At 36.4% G+C, this 21,640-nt stretch overlaps 1 protein-coding gene across 1 annotated transcript in view; it reads left to right on the forward strand.

Moving 5' to 3' along the window:
* Nucleotides 1-21,640, forward strand: part of ANKRD31 (ankyrin repeat domain 31) — a 145,894-nt gene that overhangs the window by 5,772 nt on the left and 118,482 nt on the right. The window contains exons 2-5 of the mRNA XM_027767980.1: nt 3,771-3,844; nt 6,596-6,705; nt 10,152-10,192; nt 16,235-16,311. Of these exons, the coding sequence (XP_027623781.1) occupies nt 3,771-3,844; nt 6,596-6,705; nt 10,152-10,192; nt 16,235-16,311 (302 nt within the window). The remainder of the gene's footprint in view (nt 1-3,770; nt 3,845-6,595; nt 6,706-10,151; nt 10,193-16,234; nt 16,312-21,640) is intronic.

Below are 21,640 nucleotides of genomic sequence, written 5' to 3' on the forward strand. Positions count from 1 at the left end.
AATGCCTCTCTAGGTTTGGAAAGTTTTCTTGCAGGATTCCATGGAATAGATTATCAATGCCCTCATGGGTCTCTTCACCTTCTGGAATGCCAGTTATCTGGATATCTGGCATTATCTGGATATCTAGTACTTCTCGTATATTATTCTCAAATTTTTGTGCCATTTTCTCAGTCTTCATGGTGGATTTTTCTTGGCCAGCCATTTTCTCTTCTGCGTCTGAGATTCTGTTTTCTGAATGATCTAGTCTGCTTTTAATACTTTCAAGGGAGATTTTGACTTCCTGTATTCTAGACTTTATCTCTAACAGTTCCGTTTGAGTCTTTTGTAAAGTGTATAATTCCTCATTTAGATCTTGCAGGAATTTCCTCATCTCCTGGAACTCGTCAACTTCTTTCTCCTTTCTCTTTAGCAGTTCATTATCTCTCTTCTCTTCCATCTCTGTTAGCTTCAACATTATGAATGCTCTAAATAGTTTATCAGACATTTCCATGATTTTCACCGAACTGCTTGTGGATGAAGAAGAGTTACTCTTTTCCCTTGGAGGAGAGGTATTTTCTTGTTTTCCCATATTTCTTGCTATCTGGTGGTGATTTCTTGTCATCTGATGGATGGTGTGTTTCTTTCAAATTCCTGAAGTTCAGTCTGAATGTTCAGGAGCAAGCAGACGGAGGTGATCTAGAATCTCTTTGCCGTTCTGTTTTGATCGCGCTAGCTTGTTTGCTGGAGGCTGAATTATCAGTAGAAAGTCTTCATTTCTCCTGTGCCCTGCAATACCTAGTTTGCAGGAGCCTTGTGGAACCTCCTTCTGAAAGCCTGGCCTCCTCTGCCTCTAGCTTGTTTGCTGGAGGCTGAATTATCAGTAGGAAGTCTTCATTTCTCCTGTGTCCTGCAATACCTAGTTCGCAGGAGCCATGTGGAACCTCCTTCTGAAAGCCTGGTCTCCTCCTGCCCTGGGAACTTTTAACCAGCTGTTTCACTTTGCTCCAGCCTCTGGTAATTTTAACTGCTCAGTCACATTAAGGGGTATATTTCAAGTTAATCTTATTCAGTACATTTTAACTGAAGCATTTATTTATTTATTTACTTTTAAAAGAATTATTTTATTTAAATTTATTTATTTACTTATTTTTAATATTTTACCAGAGACGGACAGAGTGAGAGAGAGAAAGTGAGAAAGCAAGCCTCCAGGTCCAGGACTCTAACCATGGTCAGCCATGTGGGAGTCCAGCGCCTTTAACCATTATGCCACCTTCCGGCCCCCAGACTGAAGCATTTATAAGGAAGCTCATTGTTATATGAATTTGAGTATATGCTCAGGTCAAATGATGTCCTCTGAACATTATAATTGTATATAATAAAAGACTAATTCAACATAGCCTGCAAAATCGGTATTAATTCTATCCCTCAAGAGACCAGTACTGCATTTATATGAATTCTCTAGATAAAAAAAATACCTGTTACAAAGGATACCAACTACACTTTGAGTTAAGGTAAGAACTGAATGCAAAGTACAAGGAAACATGATATTAATAGTTAGATTAGCTTAAAAAAATCACTTTAGTATCTATAAAAACATAGAAGCTATTTTATTGATTAAAGCAGAATAGTGCCAAGTATTCATTTTAGAACTGTTACTTTGAAAGGATATTTTAATTAGAGAGTTTATGAACTAAAGTCTCAGTATGATATTAGGACTCTTTGCTGTCAAAATCTTGATACTATATAGTACTGAAACCCTATTTGTCATGAAAAATTTATTTGCACTTTTAAGAAAGCAGTGAAAGTTGTTTCAAATTTTAGATTTTACCAGACTTTGTATCATGCTACTTTACTGAATTCGTTTATCACTTCTGGAAGTTTTTTCATGGATTTCTTTGGATTTTCTATGTATATAATCATATCATCTACAAATAGGGACAGTTTAGCCTCCCTATTATACAAAACTATAAATTTTTCTCATATGCAAAACTATAAATGTAATACATCACATCAACAGAAAGAAAGATAAAAATCACATGATCATATCTATAGATACAGAAAAAACATTTGATAAAATACAACATTCCTTCACAATCAGGACTCTCAGTGAAATAGGAGTAGAGGAACATTCCTCAACACAGTAAAACCATACATGACAGAACCATCACAAGCATCATATTGAATGGGGAAAAGCTGAAAGCCTTCCTTCTAAAAACTAGAACAAGACAAGGCTTCTTACTTTCTCAGCTCCTTTGCAATGTAGTGCTGAAAGTCTCTGTCACTTCAGCAAGTGCACATGTCCTATAACAAAAATCTCTCTCTAAAAAAATAATAATTCTAGCTAATGCAATCAGACTCATCAGATTGGAGAGCAAATTAAAAGGCATTTGGATAGGAAAAGAAGTTATAACAGCCATTCTAATGAGCATAATATGGTATCTTATTGTGGTTTTGATTTTTATTGCCCTAATGATTAGTGATGTTGATCATCTTTTCATATGCTGACTGGCTATTTGCATTTTCTCTTTGCAGAAAATCTATTTATATCCTTTGCCCTTTTTTTAAAAAAATTATTTAATTTTATTATTATTATTCTTTCTATTTTTTTTTTCAGAGAGGTTTTTTTGGCTATAGGGCGCATGTGCTCGCCAGACAGAGAGAGACAGAGAGACAGAAAGCAAGAAATCACCCCCCAGGGGAGATGGCCACACCGCAATCCCTTCTCCTCCATTCTCCTCTCGGGATCTTGGGCATGCACACACACACGCCCGGCATGAGTTTTAAGCCACCGGGTCCGGGATGTGAACCACAGTCAACTACATGGGAGTCCAGTGACATAGCCATTATGCTAACTGCTGGTCCCATAATTATTATTTTTAATTTGACCAGAGAGAGACAGAGAGAGAGAGAGAGAGAAGGAAAGCTAGAGAACAAGCCCCTAGGTCCAAGATTTAAATCACAGTTGGCCATGTAGAGGTACAACAACTCAACACCCATATCACCTGCTGGCCCAATCTTTTACCCTTTGTAAAAAAGGCTTACATTCTTCATGATAGTGAGCATGTGTGCATGTATTAGAGAGAGAGGGAGGATGAGAGAGAGACATTCTTGAAAGCTCTTATCAAGATCTTTCCCAGCCTCCAGATGTTCAGGATCTTGGGCATGCATACTTGTGCCAAGCATATTTTCAGGTTTACTGGGTGATCTATACCATGGTTGGTCATGTATCTTTCAGCACTGAGTTCAGTTGGCTACTGACTACTCACCAAGCTGCCTTTGCCCATTTTTGAATTCTAAAAAGGTGTTTTTTTTTTTTTTTTTTTTTTTTTTTTTAAACAGAATAAATACTTAAGTCTATCTAGCAGCTGACTCACTAGGGTATATCATTGCTGTTTCTTAGTTCTCACTCAGATTGACCCTGGGATTTTAATCTCATGTTCTCTGTGGTATAAAGAAATGTGAAGGAAAAAGCACACCTATAGTGGTCCTACACATGATCTAATTTTATCTTTGTTCAAAAAACTGTATTGATATTTATCTCTTACTCCCAAGTATCCAAAAATAATAGTTGAGTATTTGTAAAAAAATTAGCATGCCCATGTAAGTGAATATTTTTATGTTGGATAATTTTTACTTTTTAAAAAAGTTTTTAAGCAAACATTTCTGAAATAATACTTTGACGTAGAGATACTAAGAATTTTAGCAAGTTTAATAAAAATGACAGATAAAATGTTAGTCTTTGTTTAAAAACATGATAACAATCTTTGTTTTCTTTTTTTGGTATCTGAAAGGTTGATCTTTGAAGAAGATTCATCTCTTAGGTCTGAGTCCAGTCTCCATCCTGGTATAAATGGAATATACAGAGGTGAGAATGATTCTGTTCACTAAAATAGTCCCTTTAATATCCCAAGTACTGTCATTTCATTAACTTTCCCTTTTGTTTATAGTCTTGTTCTTTAACTAGAGTTAGTTTCTTATAGGCATCTGTAATAGACGCTAAAATCTATTAAGATTTGTTACAATGAAGACAGCAGTAGAGATTGTGGGTTCCAGAAGATTTTAAGACCTCCTAGAAAGGGTTACAGAAATATTGAAGTCACCCAGATAGCTTCCCCAACCCCCAAATCTCCAATTTAATCCTAGAACGTATTTGTAAAAATAAATAATTCTTTTTTTTAAAGAAGTTTTTGCCATAGGGCATATGTGCTTGTGTGTGTCCTTGAGATAGAGAGAGGCAGTGAGAAGTCACCCCTCAGGGGGGGATGGCCATGCTGTAGTAACTTCTCCTTCATTCTCCTCCTGGGATCTTGGGCACACATACACATGCACCTGGAGTGATTTCAAGCTACTGGGCCCAGGACTTGAACCATGGTCAGCCATATGGGATCCAGCACCTTAGCCACCACACCATTTGCTGTTACCCTGCTTTTCTTTTTTTTTTTAAAATTTTTTTAAATTTATTCATTCATTTATTTTAATTTGACCAGAGTGAGACAGAGAGAGAGAGGGAGAGAAAGTGGGAAAGCAAGCCACCAGGTCCAGGACTTGAACCGTGGTTGGCCATGTGGGAGTGTCCAGCACCTTAACCACCATGCCACCTGCTGGTCCCCTCCCCTGCTTTTCTTATTATTTCCTTAGAATGAAGGTAGATTTGCTGGTAAAGGGTATATGCTTATCAACTCTTGATATATATCACCCCCTAAAACACATGGGTTCTCCTACCTTAGATCCTACACAGGTCATATTCAGTCTTTGCCAAATTAAAAAGTATCTGATTATTTTAATTTGCATTTTCAAAGAATAGTAGTGTTAGGGTTATTTTTACATTGATCATTCATAGTTTGTGTGTGTGTGTGTGTGTGAATTTCCTATATATACTTCCTAATTACTTTTATCATGTTATTGATTTGTGATATCATTTTATATATGAAAAATAGCAAATCTGGCTCCTATATCACAAATAGTTTTATCCAGTTTTCTGGTTATCTTTCAGTGTTATTCATGATATATTTGTAGAGAAGAAATTATAAGCTTTTACATAGTAAAATCCCTCAATCTTTTCCTTTAGAGTTTCTTGTTTCTTGTCAAAGTTAGAAATACTTCAGTTACATCAAAACCATAAAAAATATTTTTTCTTTATTTCCATTTATTAAATTTTTAGCTTTTACATCTATTTGGAATAGTTTGGCATATAGGAAAGGTAGGCCCAACTTTATTTTTTCAGATGGCTAAACAATTGCTTCAGTATTTTTTGTTGTTGCCAATGTTTAAAATACTACCATTGTCATATACTGAATTCCCAGATTATATGGGCCTATTTCCTACTCTGTTTAGTTTCATTGATCTATTTGACTATTTCTGTGCCATCACTACATTATTTTATTATCCTTGGCTTTTAGTATATTTCTGTATCTGGTAGGTAAGATAACTCCTATGCAGAGTAGTTGACTACAGAATTCAGCCTAATTCTTTGGTGAAAATATCAACCTCAATGAAATATGGGACTTTACCCACTGTGTGCTTCCAGTTTACCCTCTTCCAATTTTTCTTGTTAAGGTTTACTCTAAGGTATGTGGTCTTCTGGAATTTTGATGGAAGAAATCTAGAGGGTTACTTTTTTTTTTTTTTTAAATTAATCTTACTTATTCATTTATTCATTTTAATTTGACCAGAGAGAGACACACACACACACACAGAAGGAAAGTGAGAAAGCAAGCCATCAGGTCCGGGACTTAAACTGTGATTGGCCATGTGGGACTCTAGCGCCTTTAACCACCAGGATACCTGCTGGGGCCCTTATTTCTTTTGGATATCTTTCTTGGAAGGGAAAAAAAGTGAAAATCGGGGCTTAATTTTCCATTTTGAAAACAAAACCTTTGCTTTTTAAAAAGAAATATTATTATATACTATTGGGTCATCAGGAGAGTCAGTGAGCATTTTTATGTAAAAAAACATAGAAAAATATGTCATGACTTTCCTGATGACCTAATAGCATTAGGAGTTTAAAAAATAACCTAAGAAGAAGTTTTGTAAAAAGGAAGTCTTATTTTTAGTGTTAAAGTCTACATAATTTTCTTTTTTATTCATTCTTTTATTAAAACAATTTTTTTAGGGTTTTTGCTGTAGGGCCTGTGTACTTGCCAGAGAGAGACAAACAGAAACAGTTAGAGGGACAGTGAGAAATCAGTCCCTGAGGGGATAGGTATGCCGTAGTGCCTTCTTCTCCGTTCTCCTCCTGGAATTGTAGGCACACGCTATCTCCCAGTGTAAGTTTCAAGCCACCAGATCTGGGACTGGAACCATTGTCGACCATGTAGGAGTCCAGCACCTTAGCCTGCTCACCCTCCCCCCCGCCCCCATCTACATAATTTTCTGTGCATATCCATTACATTCATTCATCCTGAGACAAAAAATTACCAAGTATTATCTTGTTCAGTATAATATGTTTCCTAATTAATAATTTTAAAACATTAACACATCAGAAATAACAGCTAAGAAATTATGAAATACCAGTTATTTTCAATGACATTTTGTAATGTCTACGAAATTTTTGAGTCATTGTTAAAGCACTGTAATAAAACTATTGCAAATGAATTATGATGATATTTCATTCTAGGCATGCCTTCTCCTGAGATTCAACTTGGGTTCAAACTCAGAGATGATCCACAAGAACAAATGAATAAAAATAAGGTGATGCCTAGTCTTAGTGAGGATACAGTATTACAGGTGTGTAGAACATTAATTAAATATATACTTAGTAAAAATTGAAAATGCTATCTTTCAGAGTAGAAACTAATGATAATTCTTTTTACCTATTATTTTGCTTCTTTTCTCTTCCCTTATTCAGTTCTTACCTTTTTTTGAACAAGTCATCCTTTGCTTCAATTTTAATGAAAGCCAGCTGTTTTTTTTTTTCAAAGGATTATTTTATTTAACTTTATTGATTTTAATTTGACCAGAGAGGGACAGAAAAAGAGAGGGAAAGTAGAAAGTAAGCGACCGAGTCTGGGACTCAAATTGCAGTTGACTATGTGGGAGTTCAGTGCCCTTAACCAACTCACCACCTGCTGGCCCTGAAGCCAATTATTTTAGGAGAGGGAATTTTGAATACTTCATTTTCCTCCCCTTATACCTTTTATGGTTTTCCTGTTTCTAATAGAGAAGTAGAAGTGAAAGCTATAGAAATAAAATTGGGACATAATAAACATTTAAGGGTCCCAGAATGGAAAGAAATCCATTGATTATAATGTTTATGGTAATGTCTTTGACTGGACCCATATGCAGTGTATTTAGGATGGAAAAATCATTTGGTATGCTGTAATGATACACAGTGATTAAATATATAAAAATAAATAAATAGGATATAAAACAATTGCCTTAGAGGCCTGGAAAAATTAGTGTATCTTTCAAAAGTTTATCAACATATAGTAAATTAGCCAACTGGTTATTATGAGCTTTTCATAAAATCAGGATAAGAAGGATCAGTAAAGTACTTGGTCTCTCTCTCTCTCTTTTTTTCTTTTACTTTTGTGTCTATATTCTCTTTTTAAAAAATATTTTATTTATTTATTCATTTATTTTAATTTGACTAAAGAGAGTCACAAGAGGTTGGGGCGGGGAGGAGTGAGAAAGTAAGCCACCACGTCTGGAACTGAAATCATGATTGGACGCATGGGATTTTCCAGTGCCTTAACCACCATGCCACCTGTCTGGCCGAATGTCTATGTTCTCATGTATCTTATAACGTTTTGTTGTCATTGATATCCTAATATTCTAAAATCCATTTCTAGCATTTCTATGTTTTTCTTTATTTTGTCTGTTTTTAGTATAAAGTTAGTGTGTTTCTTTGGGGGAAAGATATTTCCTTTTTTTTTTTTTTTTTCTTGTTTCTTGTATATTCACATTGATTTTTTGGCATCCTAATTTCTGGATTTAGTTTTATATGACAGTGTCTTATTTATTTATTTATGTATTTATTTTTTGAGAGGTTTTTGCCATAGGGCGCGTGCGCTCGCCAGATAGACAGACAGAGACAGAGAGACAGAAAGTGAGAAATCACCCCCGATGGGGGATGGCCACGCTGCAATCCCTTCTCCTCCATTCTCCTCTTGGGATCTTGGGCACGCATGCACACGCCCCCGGTGTGAGTTTTAAGCCACCGGGTCCGGGACGCGAACCGCGATCGACTACATGGGAGTCCAGCGACATAGCCATTACACTAACTGCTGGTCCCTTATTTATTTATTTTGAAGTTTTTATTATTTCAACTTTTATTTCTTGAAGACATGTAGGTCTCTAGGCCAGTGTTTTTGGGTTCTAGGTGAAGTTAATATTGTAACCTGGTATTCTACCTATGAAAGAGGTGGGTTCCCTTAAATTGATGGTGATTGCTACCCTGCAGGGGCATTCTCACCTCCTGTGTAGTGAGCAAGGTTACCCTCTAGGGGAGGTAGCTGAGTGCTTTCTTTTTTTTTTTTTTTTTTTTTTTTAAGCTGGGCCAGACAGAACTCTCTGCAGGCCAGATTTATTCACCAGTTTACAACCTCTGATATTGGTCTCTTTTTTTTTTTCTTTATTTTTCTTCAGTTCTCCACTTTTAAAAAATTATTATTCATAGATTAAATCACTGTACATCATTTAGATGTGAAGAGACTTTACCCAGCATGATATACACCTCAGTCCAGCCAAGTTGAGACCACCACACACAACCTTATCAACAGATAACAAACCTTATCTGTTGTTGCATCATTTCATGGCTAATGGTGGTGGTGGTGGGGGTATAATGCAGGGGTGGGCAAAAGAGCATGCACATGTTCAAGAGAGAGGAGATGGAATCGAAATCATCCTTTTATCAGGAACCCACTTCTTTATTTTTATTTCTTTATTTTTTTGAGAGGTTTTTGCTATAGGGCACGTGTGCTGTCCAGATAGAGAGAGACAGAGAGACAGAAAGCAAGAAATCACCCCCCCTCCCAGGGGGTATGGCCACGCCACAATCTCTTCTCCTCCATTCTCCTCTCGGGATCTTGGGCACACACGCACACGCGCCCAGCGTGAGTTTAAGCCAGGGACGCAAACTGTGGTTGACTACATGGGAGTCCAGCAACATAACCATTACTCTAACTGCTGGTCCCAGGAACCCACTTCTGAGGTAACAGCATCAATTCTTTCCTGAGAGCAGAGCCCTCATGACTCAGTCACCTCTTAACGTCCAATCTCTCAACACTGTTGAGTTGAGGATTAAATTTTCACACACATGAACTTTGGGGGATACATTCAAACCATAGCTCAATTCAGTGAAATAAACAAAGCAAAGACAAGAGCAAAAACAACAAATTTAAAAGTAAGCAAAGGACTTGATTAGGCATTTCACCAAAGAAATACAAATGGCCAATAAGCACTTGAAAAGATGCTCATCATCACTAATCATTATGGAAATAAAAATCCCACAATGAAATACCACTTGACTCCTAACATTAGGATAATTATTATAAAAAAAAAAACTAGAAAATAACAAGAGTTGATGAGAATGTAAAGAAATTGGAACTCTTGTAAATTGCCAAGTGGGACTGTAGAATAGTATATCCTGTGTGGAAAACAACATGGCAGTTACTAAAAAAAATTAAACATAGAATTACCAGGACCAGCAGGTGTCATAGTGGTTACATCGTTGGACTCCTATTTAGTTGGCTGCAGTTCACGTCCTGGATCCAGTAGCTTAAAACTCACACTGAGCATGAGTTCATGTGTGCCCAGAATGCAGGGAGAATGGAGGAGAAGAAATTGCAGCATGGCCATCCACCTTGGGGGGGGGGGGTGATTTCTCACTTCTGTCTCTCTGTCTCTGTCTCTACTGAGTGAACACACCCTATAACAAAAATCTATCTCTCAAAAAAAAAAAAAAGAAAATTACCATATGATCCATTAATTCTGCTTCTAGGCATATACTCAAAAAGAAGTGAAGCAAGGATTTTAAGAGATATTTGTATATATATTCTAAGTAGCAGAACTAAAAAAATAGTTGATTATAAATTTTAGTGTATATTTTGCCACTATAAAAAAAAGGAAGCTAAGAAAGAAAACACAGTATTACCTTAAATGTTCTTTTTTTAAGTTTATTGTGTTAGATTAGTATTCATCAGTTTGGAAAAATCTATTGTTTTTCTTTCTAGCAACTTCAGGATGAAGCACAACAAAATCAAGCTCTGTTACAGTAAGTATACCATTTTTTCTTTATTATATTGCTAGTACTTTTTTTTTTGTCATTTTACATGTCTAAGATGGATCTTTGTTTTCTTAAAAGTTTTAGAATTACTGTATATTTTTGAAAAACAGCTCCTTTAGCAGTATAAATATGTTTTTTTACAAATATTCCAAGTAAATTTTATTTCATAAGATTGAGTCAGATTAAGGTAAATCTATTCTCTATTAATATTAAAATATGAGTTTTAAAGTAAGAAAGAGTTTGTAGAACTTATTAAAATTAGATTTCATGCAAATATTATACTTTAAGATACTTTATCCTTTAAGTTCTTTTGAAACAGTGGTTTTTTGGCCAGCAGGTGGCATGGTGGTTAAGGCACTGGATTCCCACATGGTTGACCACAGTTCTAGTCCCAGACCAGGTGGCTTGCTTTTTCATTCCCCATCCCTCTCTCCCTGTCTGTCTCTAGTGAATTAAATATAATAATCATAAATAAAATAAAATAAATAAATCTTTAAAAAAAAAAACACTTGTTCTCAAATTGTAGTTTATGGACTCCCTAAGATTCTTTTAAAGGGTTTGTGAGGTCAAAACTATTTTCATAATAATACCAACACATTATTTGCCCATTTTTACATTTGTACTGACAGTGCTAAATCACTGCTGGGACAAATGCTGGAGCTCAAAGGGAATCAGGGTAGTGGTACCAAGTAATACAGTAGTCTTCATGTTTTTCACTGCTATGTATTCACAATTAGAAGAGAAATTTTTTAATTAATGTGTTTGATGAAGCAGAAAAAAATATGAGTTTTATTAAGTATCTTTGGGGGCTGGCAGGTGGTGTGGTGGTTGAAAGTGCTGGATTCCCACATGGCTGACTGTGGTTCAAGTCCTGGATCTGGTGGCTTGCTTCCTCGCTTTGTCTTTCTCTCTCTCTAGTTCTGTCCCTCTCTGGTCAAATTGAAATAAATAAATAAATAAATACATAAATAAATAGCTAAATAAAATAATTCTTTAATAAAAGAGTATCTTTGAATATATATGTTTTTAATATTCTGTATGATGAAACAAAGATACTTAGAGCACTTTTGTGCATACTGAAGTATAAATGAGTGTCTTAAGGAAAGCACTTGTGTACTTGCTTGAATTATAAGCATTATAAGAAAACTAGTTTCATCTTCTTGATTTTTAACTTTAAACAATAACTGACTGATAAATGTTATTCACCCTTGAGTATATGACAGCCATTTGCTTGCAAAATGAGTGAAATAAGCTGGTCACATGAAGGAAAACAACTGATAGTTTTGTTATCAATAAAAAAATTTGAGTTTTCAGGTTATAATTTTGGAAATCAGTGTCTGCCACCTTGACCATGATAACTTTCTAATAATTAAATTTTTCTAGTGAGATGAATGGAAATAATTACAAAGGTGATTTTTGATATAATGAAATGTGTCAACCTTAGATTAATCTGAATAACTTGATGAGTCAGTGTTTTCTAAAAGACTAATAATGTATGATGCTACAAAATCGTGTATAGGTAAAAGATTCATTCAAAGTATGTGATAAACCAGTGGGTTTTTTCTTCCCCCAGGTTTTTGCCATAAGGCATGTGCACTTGCTAGAGAGACAGATAAACAAGAGAAAGGTGAGAAGTCACCCTGCAAGGAGGATGGTTACACCACAATCTCTTCTCCTCCTTTCTTCTCTTGAGATTTTGGGCACAGGTACACAAGTGCCTGGTGTGATTTTCAAGCCACCAAGTCCAGGACTCCAACTGCAGTTGACCACGTGGGAGTCCAGCACCTTAACCACCAGGCTATCTGCTGGCCTGTAGACCAGAGGATTTTAATGTTAAGAATACAACATGTTTTATCTTCTACATTTTAAATAATTTTTAAGAAACATTGTTTGTATAATGTTGGTGTAATGTTATAAAGAATATCCACAATTATTCAAAAAAGCTACTAAAATATTTCTTTCCTCTTTTAACTGTGTATCTGTGCGAAGGGAGATTTTAGTTACTACACTTAAAACAATATAGGCAACAATTAAATGTATTAGTAGATATAAGGTGATAACCATCTTCAATTATGCCATACATTAAATACATTTTTAAAAATGTGGAGCATTGCAATTTTTATCAGTAATATTTTTTCACTCTGGAAAATATTATGATAGGGCACTTGTGCTCTACAGACAGAGAGAGACAGAGAGACAGAAAGCGAGAAATCACCCCCCAGGGGAGATGGCCACGCCGCAATCCCTTCTGCTCCATTCTCCTCTCGGGATCTTGGGCACACACGCACACGTGCCCGGTGTGAGTTTTAAGCCACCGGGTCCGGACGCGAACTGTGGTCAACTACATGGAAGTCCAGCGACATAGCTATTACGCTAACTGCTGGTCCCAAAAGTATTATTTTTTTCATAAAATTAACATTTTACTGGATTATTACTGTCCTTTCAAAATTAATAAGTATTTTAATATTTTTCATTTTAATTAATAATAGTCACATGCAAGTAAATATAAGTCAAATAAATGGAAGCTATTGGGATCATCAATATTTTTTAAGAGTGTAAAGGAGTATAAAGATCAAAAAGATCTGCTTTTTGAAAACCATTATTGTAAATTAACCCTCTACTCAATATATCAGCAATATAAAGTCATTTACAGAAATGGAAAAAGGAAAAGTCTCAGAGAAGCTGGGCAGTAAGTTTATATGTTGCGTTATTTATATTTATTTTTGTTTAATACTTTTAATAGAATTGAGATTATTCTGCAGATAGGTTTGTCTTTATTTTAAAATTTTAAGTAATATGGTTTCAGATGGTGGTGCAAGGTTAAAATGTAACAATTTGCAAGGCTGACCCACAGGAGAAGGTTTTGAATTTGTGTCCTGAGACCTCCCTGAGTATTCTGGGCACACACATGCCCATGATCTGGTACTAACTGAGGGTAGGGGTGAGTCATAACATCAAGACCCTGTTGGGGGGTGTGCTGTCTCTCTCTCTCATGGATGAAATAAGTAAATGAACTTAAAAATTTAAGTAATAGTTTATCATAGTTATTTTTTCATGTTATTTTTAAATAAACATGAATTATAGTGGCTTTGCAGTATTTCATTGTTATAACTATACTATAATTTGCTTAATCATTCCACTACAATTGGAAATTTAGATTGCTTGCAGTCTTGCCTAATTAAAATAACTTTTAATAATTTAGATAAATCTTCACTTATTTTTCAGATTTCTGTCTTAAATTCTCTTATAATTAAGGAAATAAATTCTGTTATTGACTTAAACTTTGCGTTTCAGTCACCTTGTGTTTCTCAAAGAATCAAATTTTAGGGAAAAAATAGCATTCTTTTCTGTTTGCTTCAGAAAAAAATAACTCTATATGAGTAGTTTCATTTCTATTTTCTTTTCTTTCTTTCTTTCTTTTTTTTTTTTTTTTTTTTGCTATAGGGTGCGTGCGCTCACCAGACAGACAGAGACAGAGAGACAGAAAGCGAGAAATTACCCCCCAGAAGGGATGGCCACGCCACAATCCCTTCTCCTCCATTCTCCTCTAGGGATCTTGGGCATGCACACACACGCGCCTGGCGTGAGTTTTAAGCCACCGGGTCCGGGATGTGAACCGTGGTCGACCACGAGGGAGTCTGGTGACATAGCCATTATGCCAACTGCTGGTCCCAATTTCTATTTTCAAGATAACATATCGATCACTTCTGTCTTTAGACAGGAAAGAATGCTTAATTTATAATTCTTGCTTAGGAGTGAGTAAACATGCTTGCCATAAAAACTGCTCTTAAGGATGCTGAAACGAGATTTTTTTTTTTTTTGAGAGTTTTTTTGCTATAGGGTGCGTGCGCTCACCAGAAAGACAGAGCAACAGAGAGATGGAAAGTGAGAAATCACCCCGGGGAGGATGGACACTCCGCAATTCCTTCTCCTCAGTTCTCTTCTAGGGATCTCGGGCATGCACGCACACGCGCCCGGCTTGAGTTTACGCCACTGTGTCCGGGACTCGAACCACGGTCGACTACATGGGAGTGCAGCAACATAGCCATTACGCCAACTGCTGGTCCCTTTGTTTTTTTTTGTTTAAAGAAAGACATCTTGATTGCATTTGTGCAGGAAATTAGGCTGAGAAGAAAACATAGTTCTCTAATTGCGTTTTTTTCAATAAACTTTTAATTATTCAAGGGTTTATGATCAAAATTGTAGATCAGGCATGACCCTTATTTTGCTTTTGACTTCTTCAGTATTTCCTACTTTTGCTTTGTCTATGATAAATAATGTCAAGAATTTTCTCATTAGTGACTCATTTACATCTAAAACTACAGTGGCAGACTATCAGTGTATTTGAGGATGGAGATAACCAAGCTACATAATTCAGTACTATTTTCTCCCTGACTCTGCTACCCCTATTTTGCACATAGTCATCTCCAATGTTACTTTCAAACCTAAATGTCATTTATCTGTTTATACTCTGAATTCATCCATTAATTTTTCAGATATTTGCTTCATTTTTGCAGTTACTTAATATGTGTTAGCAAATTGGTAATGATTGTGAAAATAATTGAAATAATGTACCAAAAAGAAAAATTCTATTTGGAAATCCCTTTAGAAATTTCCTTTCTTTCTTCCTTTCTTCTTTTTTCCCCTTTCATCCAACTTTCTTTCCTTTCTTACTTTTTCTCTCTCTCCCTTTCTTTTTTTCTCTCTAGAGGGTATGTGCACTGGTCAGAGAGTGAGTGAGTGAACACCCTTCAATTAAGCATAGTCACACTGTAATCTTTTTTCCCTCTATTTCTCTACTCCATTAGGAGTTTGGGCACACACGTACATGTGCTAGCATGTTTATCTTTTTAAAAAATTTATTTATTTAATATTATTCATTCATTTAATTTGATCAGAGAGAGACACACATAGAAAGAGAAAAGGAAGAAAGAAAGCAAGCCACCAGGTCCAGGACTCAACTTGTGATTGGCCATGTGGGAGTGTCCAGCACCTTTTCCACCATGCTACCTTCTGACCCCAAGCATGTTTATCTTTTTTAAACTTTCTTATTTTAGGGTTTTGGCCATAGGATGCATGCACTTGATGGAAAGAGACAGTGAAAGAGGAAAGTAAGAAATCATCTGCTGGCCCTGCTGACATGTTTATCAAGGCACTGGGGCTGGAATTTGAACCACAGTTGGCCATGTGAGATTGAGTTCCTTTAACCCTGCACTTCAGGGCTGGGTCTGGAAATGCCTTTAAGTGAAAAAAATTTTTTAAAATTGTATTTGAATGAGAAATAGTATTTTTCTCTTCCATTTAAAGATGCATATTAGGTCATTGGGAAAGTCATGATATATTTTTCTATGCAAAAATGTGTTATGACTTTCCCAATAACACAATGTTTTTATACATTTATACATTATACATTTATACCTAGGGCCAGCCGATAACATTGAGGTTAAGGCGCTAGATCCTACATGGCCAGCTGCCTGGTCCAAGTCCTGGACCTAGTGGCTTGAAAATCACCCTGGGTGCATGTATGTGTCTTCCCAAAATCCTGAGAGGAGACTGGAGGAGAGGGGATTGTGGCATGGCCATCCTCCTGGGGGGGGGGTGATTTCTCACTTTTTCTCTGTCTCTGTCTGGTGAGTACATACTCCCTATAGCAAAAACTTAAAAAAATGTACATTGAAACTAGCAGATGAAGTAATGGTTATGTTGCTGGATTCCTACATGACTGACTGTTATTCAAATCCTGGACTCTGAGGCTTGAAACTCATACTTGGCACATGCACATGTGTGCCCAAAATCCCAAGAGGATAATGGAGGAGAAGGGATTACAATGTGGCCATCTCCCCTGGGGTGTGATGTCTCGTTTACTGTCTCTGTCTGTCCAGAGAGCACACATGTCTTGTAGCATGTGTTGTTGTTGTCTCTCTAACAACAACAAATATTTGTGTGTGTATATGTACACACACACACACAAATATATATATATGTGTACACATATATATATATATATAAATTAATTAATTTTTTTTTCAGGACCAGAAAAAATTGTTCGATATTCACTGTGTCATCTCCTCAAGCTGGACTTACTTTGAACCATGAAAATACTGGAGGTATGTTTTCTTGGGTAAAATTATATATAAATTTGTCTTTGCCTGAAAAATAGAAAACTTAGAATTTATGTATATCTAAGCTGGTTTACCATACATTTAACATATGAAATCAGTGTTGCTATTGATCTTGGATCATGCTGTGTAGATTTCCCATGAAAGAATTAGCTCAGACACAGTCAGTACCTTCTACTCCATGTCTGCTTTTTTTGACTTGTGATTTTGTGGTTCAAATGTAAAAACAATGTTTGTTTTTTTATAACATTCTTTTTTTTTTTTTTTTTAGAGATTATTTTGCTATAGGGCATGTGCGCTCGGCAGACAGACAGACAGAGAGAGAGAGAGAAAGTGAGAAATCACCCCCCGGGGGGAAGGCCACACCGCAATCCCTTCTCCTCCATTCTCCTCTCGGGATCTTGGGCACACATGCACATGTGCCCGGCGTGAGTTTTAAGCCACTGGGTCCAGGATGCAAACTGCGGTCGACTATTTGGTAGTCCAGTGACATAGCTAGCCATTACGCTAACTGCTGGTCCCCTTATAACATTCTTAATATATATTTCATGTTTTTTTTTTTTTTATTTGAGATAGAGTTTTGCTATAGGGTGTGTGCGCTCACTGGAGAGAGAGAGAGAGAGGGAGAAAGTAACAAATCACCCGCCAGTGAGGGCGGTCACACCGCAGTCCCTTCTCCTCCATTATCCTCTTGAGATCTTGGACACCCAGTGGGTTTTAAGTTACCAGGGGACTCAAACTGTGGTTGACTATGTGGGAGCCCCAGCAGGTATGGCCACACCACAATCCTTTCTCCTGTAGGGATTCTGGGCATGCATGCACATGTACCCAGTGTGAGTTTCAAGCCACTGGGTCCAGGAGTTGAACTGTGATCGACCGTGTGGGAGTCCAGTGATATAACCAGCATGCCATCTGCTGGTCACATGCTTTTCTTTTTTAATTGCCAGAGGGCTCACTGATTTACCAGAGAAAGATGGGGTGGGGAGAAGGAGAAAGTACCGCCTAGTCAAGCATGGTTATGCCATAGTCCCTTCTCTTCCATTTGTCTATGGTGTTGGGATTTTTGGACATGCACACACTTGGACCTGGCATGTTTTTCTAGCTGCAGGTTCTGGAACTCCAATGGTGACTAGGCCATGGGATCTAGTCACCTTCACCACCATGCTACCTGCTTGTCTGGCATCTTGTTTTTATGTAGGTCTTTTAGCAGACAAACTAAAAATTTTCTGTCATGAGGAAGCACATAGTTTTAGAAATTATAGATGGTGGTTTATAATTGTTAAGAATTTATTAAGGGAAAAAATAGGTTTGTCCTAAATAGACCCATTGGATGTTCAAATATGAAGGGGAAAAAAAGTGTAAGACTAATGACTAAATGTTGTGAAAAGTAAATCTAGTAAAGGAAATTTTATATCTGACCAATTTGACTAACATTAAAAGGAAAGTATTTATAAGGTTTTCTAGAAAATTGAGCACTAGTATTAAGAGTACACTGATACAAAAGCTATGTTAAAATAATAAGATTTTCTTAAAGTAGTGATTTACTCTTAATGAAAATTATAAAAGGGTTTCTTTACTTTTTAAGTATTTGGCCTATAAACAAGATAAAGCAATATCTTCTAAAAAACACAAAGGTTCAGTGTTTTTCTCAAGACTTCTTGGGCTTTTTGCTGCCTTTTATTGAGTCTTTGCTTTAAAAAAAGAGTAAGTCCTTTTGATATTATAGGAGCTAAGTTTATTTTTTTGTTTTATTTTTTGCTGACAGCTATGCAACCTTCTATACTTGCTTTTAATTTTTTTTTTTTTTTGGAGAGATTTTTGCTATAGGGCGCGTCTGCTCACCAGACAGACAGAGAGAGACATAGAGACAGAAAGCGAGAAATCACCCCCTAGGGAGGATGGTCATGCCGCAATCCCTTCTCCTCCATCCTCCCCTCAGGATCTTGGGCACGCACGCACATGCGCCCGGTGTGAGTTTTAAGCCACCGGGTCCGGGACGTGAACCATGGTCGACTACGTGGGAGTTCAGCGACATAGCCATTACGCTAACTGCTGGTTCCCCTGCTTTTAATTTTTTAAACTACTACACCAATTAAATAAATAGCTCTCGTGTCACAAAGACCTATAATTCTTCTTTTTTTTTTTTTGAGAAATATTTTGCTATAGGGTACATGTGCTTGTCAGATAGACAGAAAGAGGAAGAGAGAAAGAAAGTGAGAAATCATCCCCCAGAGGAGATAGCTTTCTCCTCCATTCTGCTCTCAGAATTTTGGGCACACATGCACACATGCCCAGTGTGAGTTTCAAACCTCTGGGTCTAAGACTCAGTTGCAGTTGGCCATGTGGATGTGCAGAGCCTTAACCATTATGCCACCTACTGGCTCTTGTAATTCTATTTTGATCAAGTGTTTTAAGATATTTTGACAAGGTTTTATCAAAATAAAATTCTAAATTAAGCTCTTTGACTTACCACTAATTTTGGAATGTTTACAGAAGGGCCTCTAAAACATCTAAAAGAGAGATATTAGACCCAATCAGGCTTATTTTGTTATGCTAAATTATATGGAAAACATTATAAAATAGGGTGGTCTTTATTTTTCTTTGAATTAATGTGGATATGTGATGTGAATGTGTGCATATATATGTGTGTGTGTGTGTGCATGTATATGTATATATTCATGTATACACACATTATATATATATATGCACACATTATGTGTATCTGTGTGTATGTATTTATAATGTGTGTGTATATATAATGTGTGTATATATATATGTGTTTGTATGTATGTATATATATGTTTCTCTGTGTGTATGTATGTGTATATATATACACACATGCACACACATACACACACACACATACACACACACACATATATATATAAGTGATTTGAGATTCCCAGGAATCTATAGTCTGGTGTTTATCAACTTTGTTTTAGGTTATTATGTTAAATTATTGTATGTCATAGAAGAAGACAAATTTTGTTAGTTGTGAATTCCCATCACATCTTTAGCAATGATAAGTTTAGGTCTTGTCCACAGTTAATTGCTTTGTTCTGATATCTTTTTAAAAGCTTTCTTCAAGGAACCAGCAGATGGTGTAATGGTTATGACACTGGATTCCCACGTAGTTGACTATGGTTTGAGTCCCGGACCCAGTGGCTTAAAACTCACACCAGGCATGTGTGCATGTGTGATGTATGCCCAAGATCCCAAGAGGAGAATGGAAGAGAAGGGATTGTGGCATGGCAATCCTCTCTGGTGGGGGTGATTTCTCGCTTTCTGGCTCTGTCTCTCTGATGAACACCGACCCTATCGCAAAAATCTCTTAAAAAAAAAAAAAAGCTGTCTTCAAATAACTATAATCCTATAGTGTATATTATCAAGGAAATTTATGAAAAGGATGGATAGGACTCAGACAAACACAGGTTTTGGATAACCTTAAGATTGTACCATTGGACTGAGTAATAATTTTCAGAACTCCTGTGGAGAAACTGATTAAAAAAACAACTTTAGGCAGAATCAGAATTAATCAAAAGTAAGAAAATGCTTTGGTAGAATTTCATGCTAAGTCAGTCAGTACTAAAATTGTTAAGACAGATCCATCTATCCATATCTATCTGTCTCTCTATCTATCTATCAACCTACCTACCTACCTACGTACCACCTACCTATCTTGCTTCTTGGCCTATTGGCTAGGATCAGTGTAGACTGTTGAGATTCACAATTTGAATGAACTACATAGATTGATCTGAGTCAAATTATCTATGATTAATAGACCAGCAGTTGGCATAATGGCTATGTTGCTGGACTCCCATGTAGTTAACTGCAGTTCGAGTCCCAGATCCGGCGGCTTAAACTCACGCTGGGTGCATGTGGGTGCCCAAGATGCCAAGAGGAGAGTGGAGGAGAAGGGGTTGCAGTGTGGCCATCCCCCCTGGGGGGGGTGGTTTTTCACTTTTTGTCTTTCTATCTCTCTCTCTGGCGAGCACACGTACCCTATAGCAAAAACCTCTTCAAAAAAAAAATCAGTGATAACTTATTTAATAAGCAGTGCTATGCACCTGAATTAATGAAGCAAAATGGGTATTTATAGGAATGGAAATCCAGTGATAAGAATGGATTTATGGAGAGCTGGAATGGCCCCCTGGTTCTTCCTGAGTCCTCCTTAAAATTCTCATTGTTGAAAGATCTGTACTCCATGATTCAGCCTTGAAGAGATAAAGTCATCCAAGTTTTGAAAAAATACTGGTATAACTGCTCTAATCGCTAAAACGATTTACAGTCAATGTTTAGTTTATCAAACCCATACTCCTGGAAAGATAGGCAAAACTTCAGGTCCATTTTTATTACCAAATGGGCCACTTAGACATTTATGAAGCAATTTCATTCAGTTGTCATTTTGAATGCATTTTTTTTTGGTTATATATTGGGTCATCAGGAAAATCATGACACATTTTTGCATAAAAAACATAGAAAAACATGTCATGAAATCCTGACAACCTGATAGAAGCTTTCCCATGCAGGAAGGCCAATGCTATAACAGTTGCTAAAAAGTTATTAGAAATGTGTTTCCTTTATGAGGCATTCCTAGAGAAAACTCCAAAGATACAGGTATTCCTTACACAAGACAAGTTGCAAAACAGTTAAATAAGGTATTACAAATGCAATAGCATTATGCAAAAATAACTGAACTTACTTTTTTAACTTGGTCAAAAATATTACAGATCAATGACAATCAGATCCACATTCATAGGAAAATATAAATTGACTCCTATGAAATGATCATTAAAGGGTATTCGTCCCTAAGAGTAGGACCTCATGTATTTTCAGCTCTCCTAATTGCTGATCTGACTAAATCCTGCAAGGCTTTAATGTATTTTGCCAAAGTGTATTTTTACCAAATAAAGAGTGCTTTCATGATCAATGAATGAGGGAAATAAAATATTTTATAGTTTAGAACCCAAAAATTAGGTCTTCTGGAAATGACTTGAAAGACTGCCCACGAACTGTGCTGGAAAGTATCATACCAGGTTTTTTTCACCACCCACTCTATAGTGAAACTTCAGGGCCTCAAACTTTGAGTTTATATCTCACAACTCAAAGGGGCCCATTCAGACTCTTAGAACTGCATACTTGTTGGAAACTTTAGGTAAAGTTGACCAGGGAAAATTTCTCCATGGAAACAGTTGGCATCTTAGATGTAGACAGCTTTTCCAAGACCACACAGATTAAGACTTCTCTGTCATCATGAAAGCCTTATGCTTTTTTCTTTTTCCCTCATTTCCTATTGTCCTTATTCCTTTCTTTTCCC

Source organism: Tupaia chinensis, unplaced genomic scaffold, assembly GCF_000334495.1.
Source record: "Tupaia chinensis unplaced genomic scaffold, TupChi_1.0 Scaffold145093_1, whole genome shotgun sequence".
Lineage (NCBI taxonomy): Eukaryota > Metazoa > Chordata > Mammalia > Scandentia > Tupaiidae > Tupaia > Tupaia belangeri.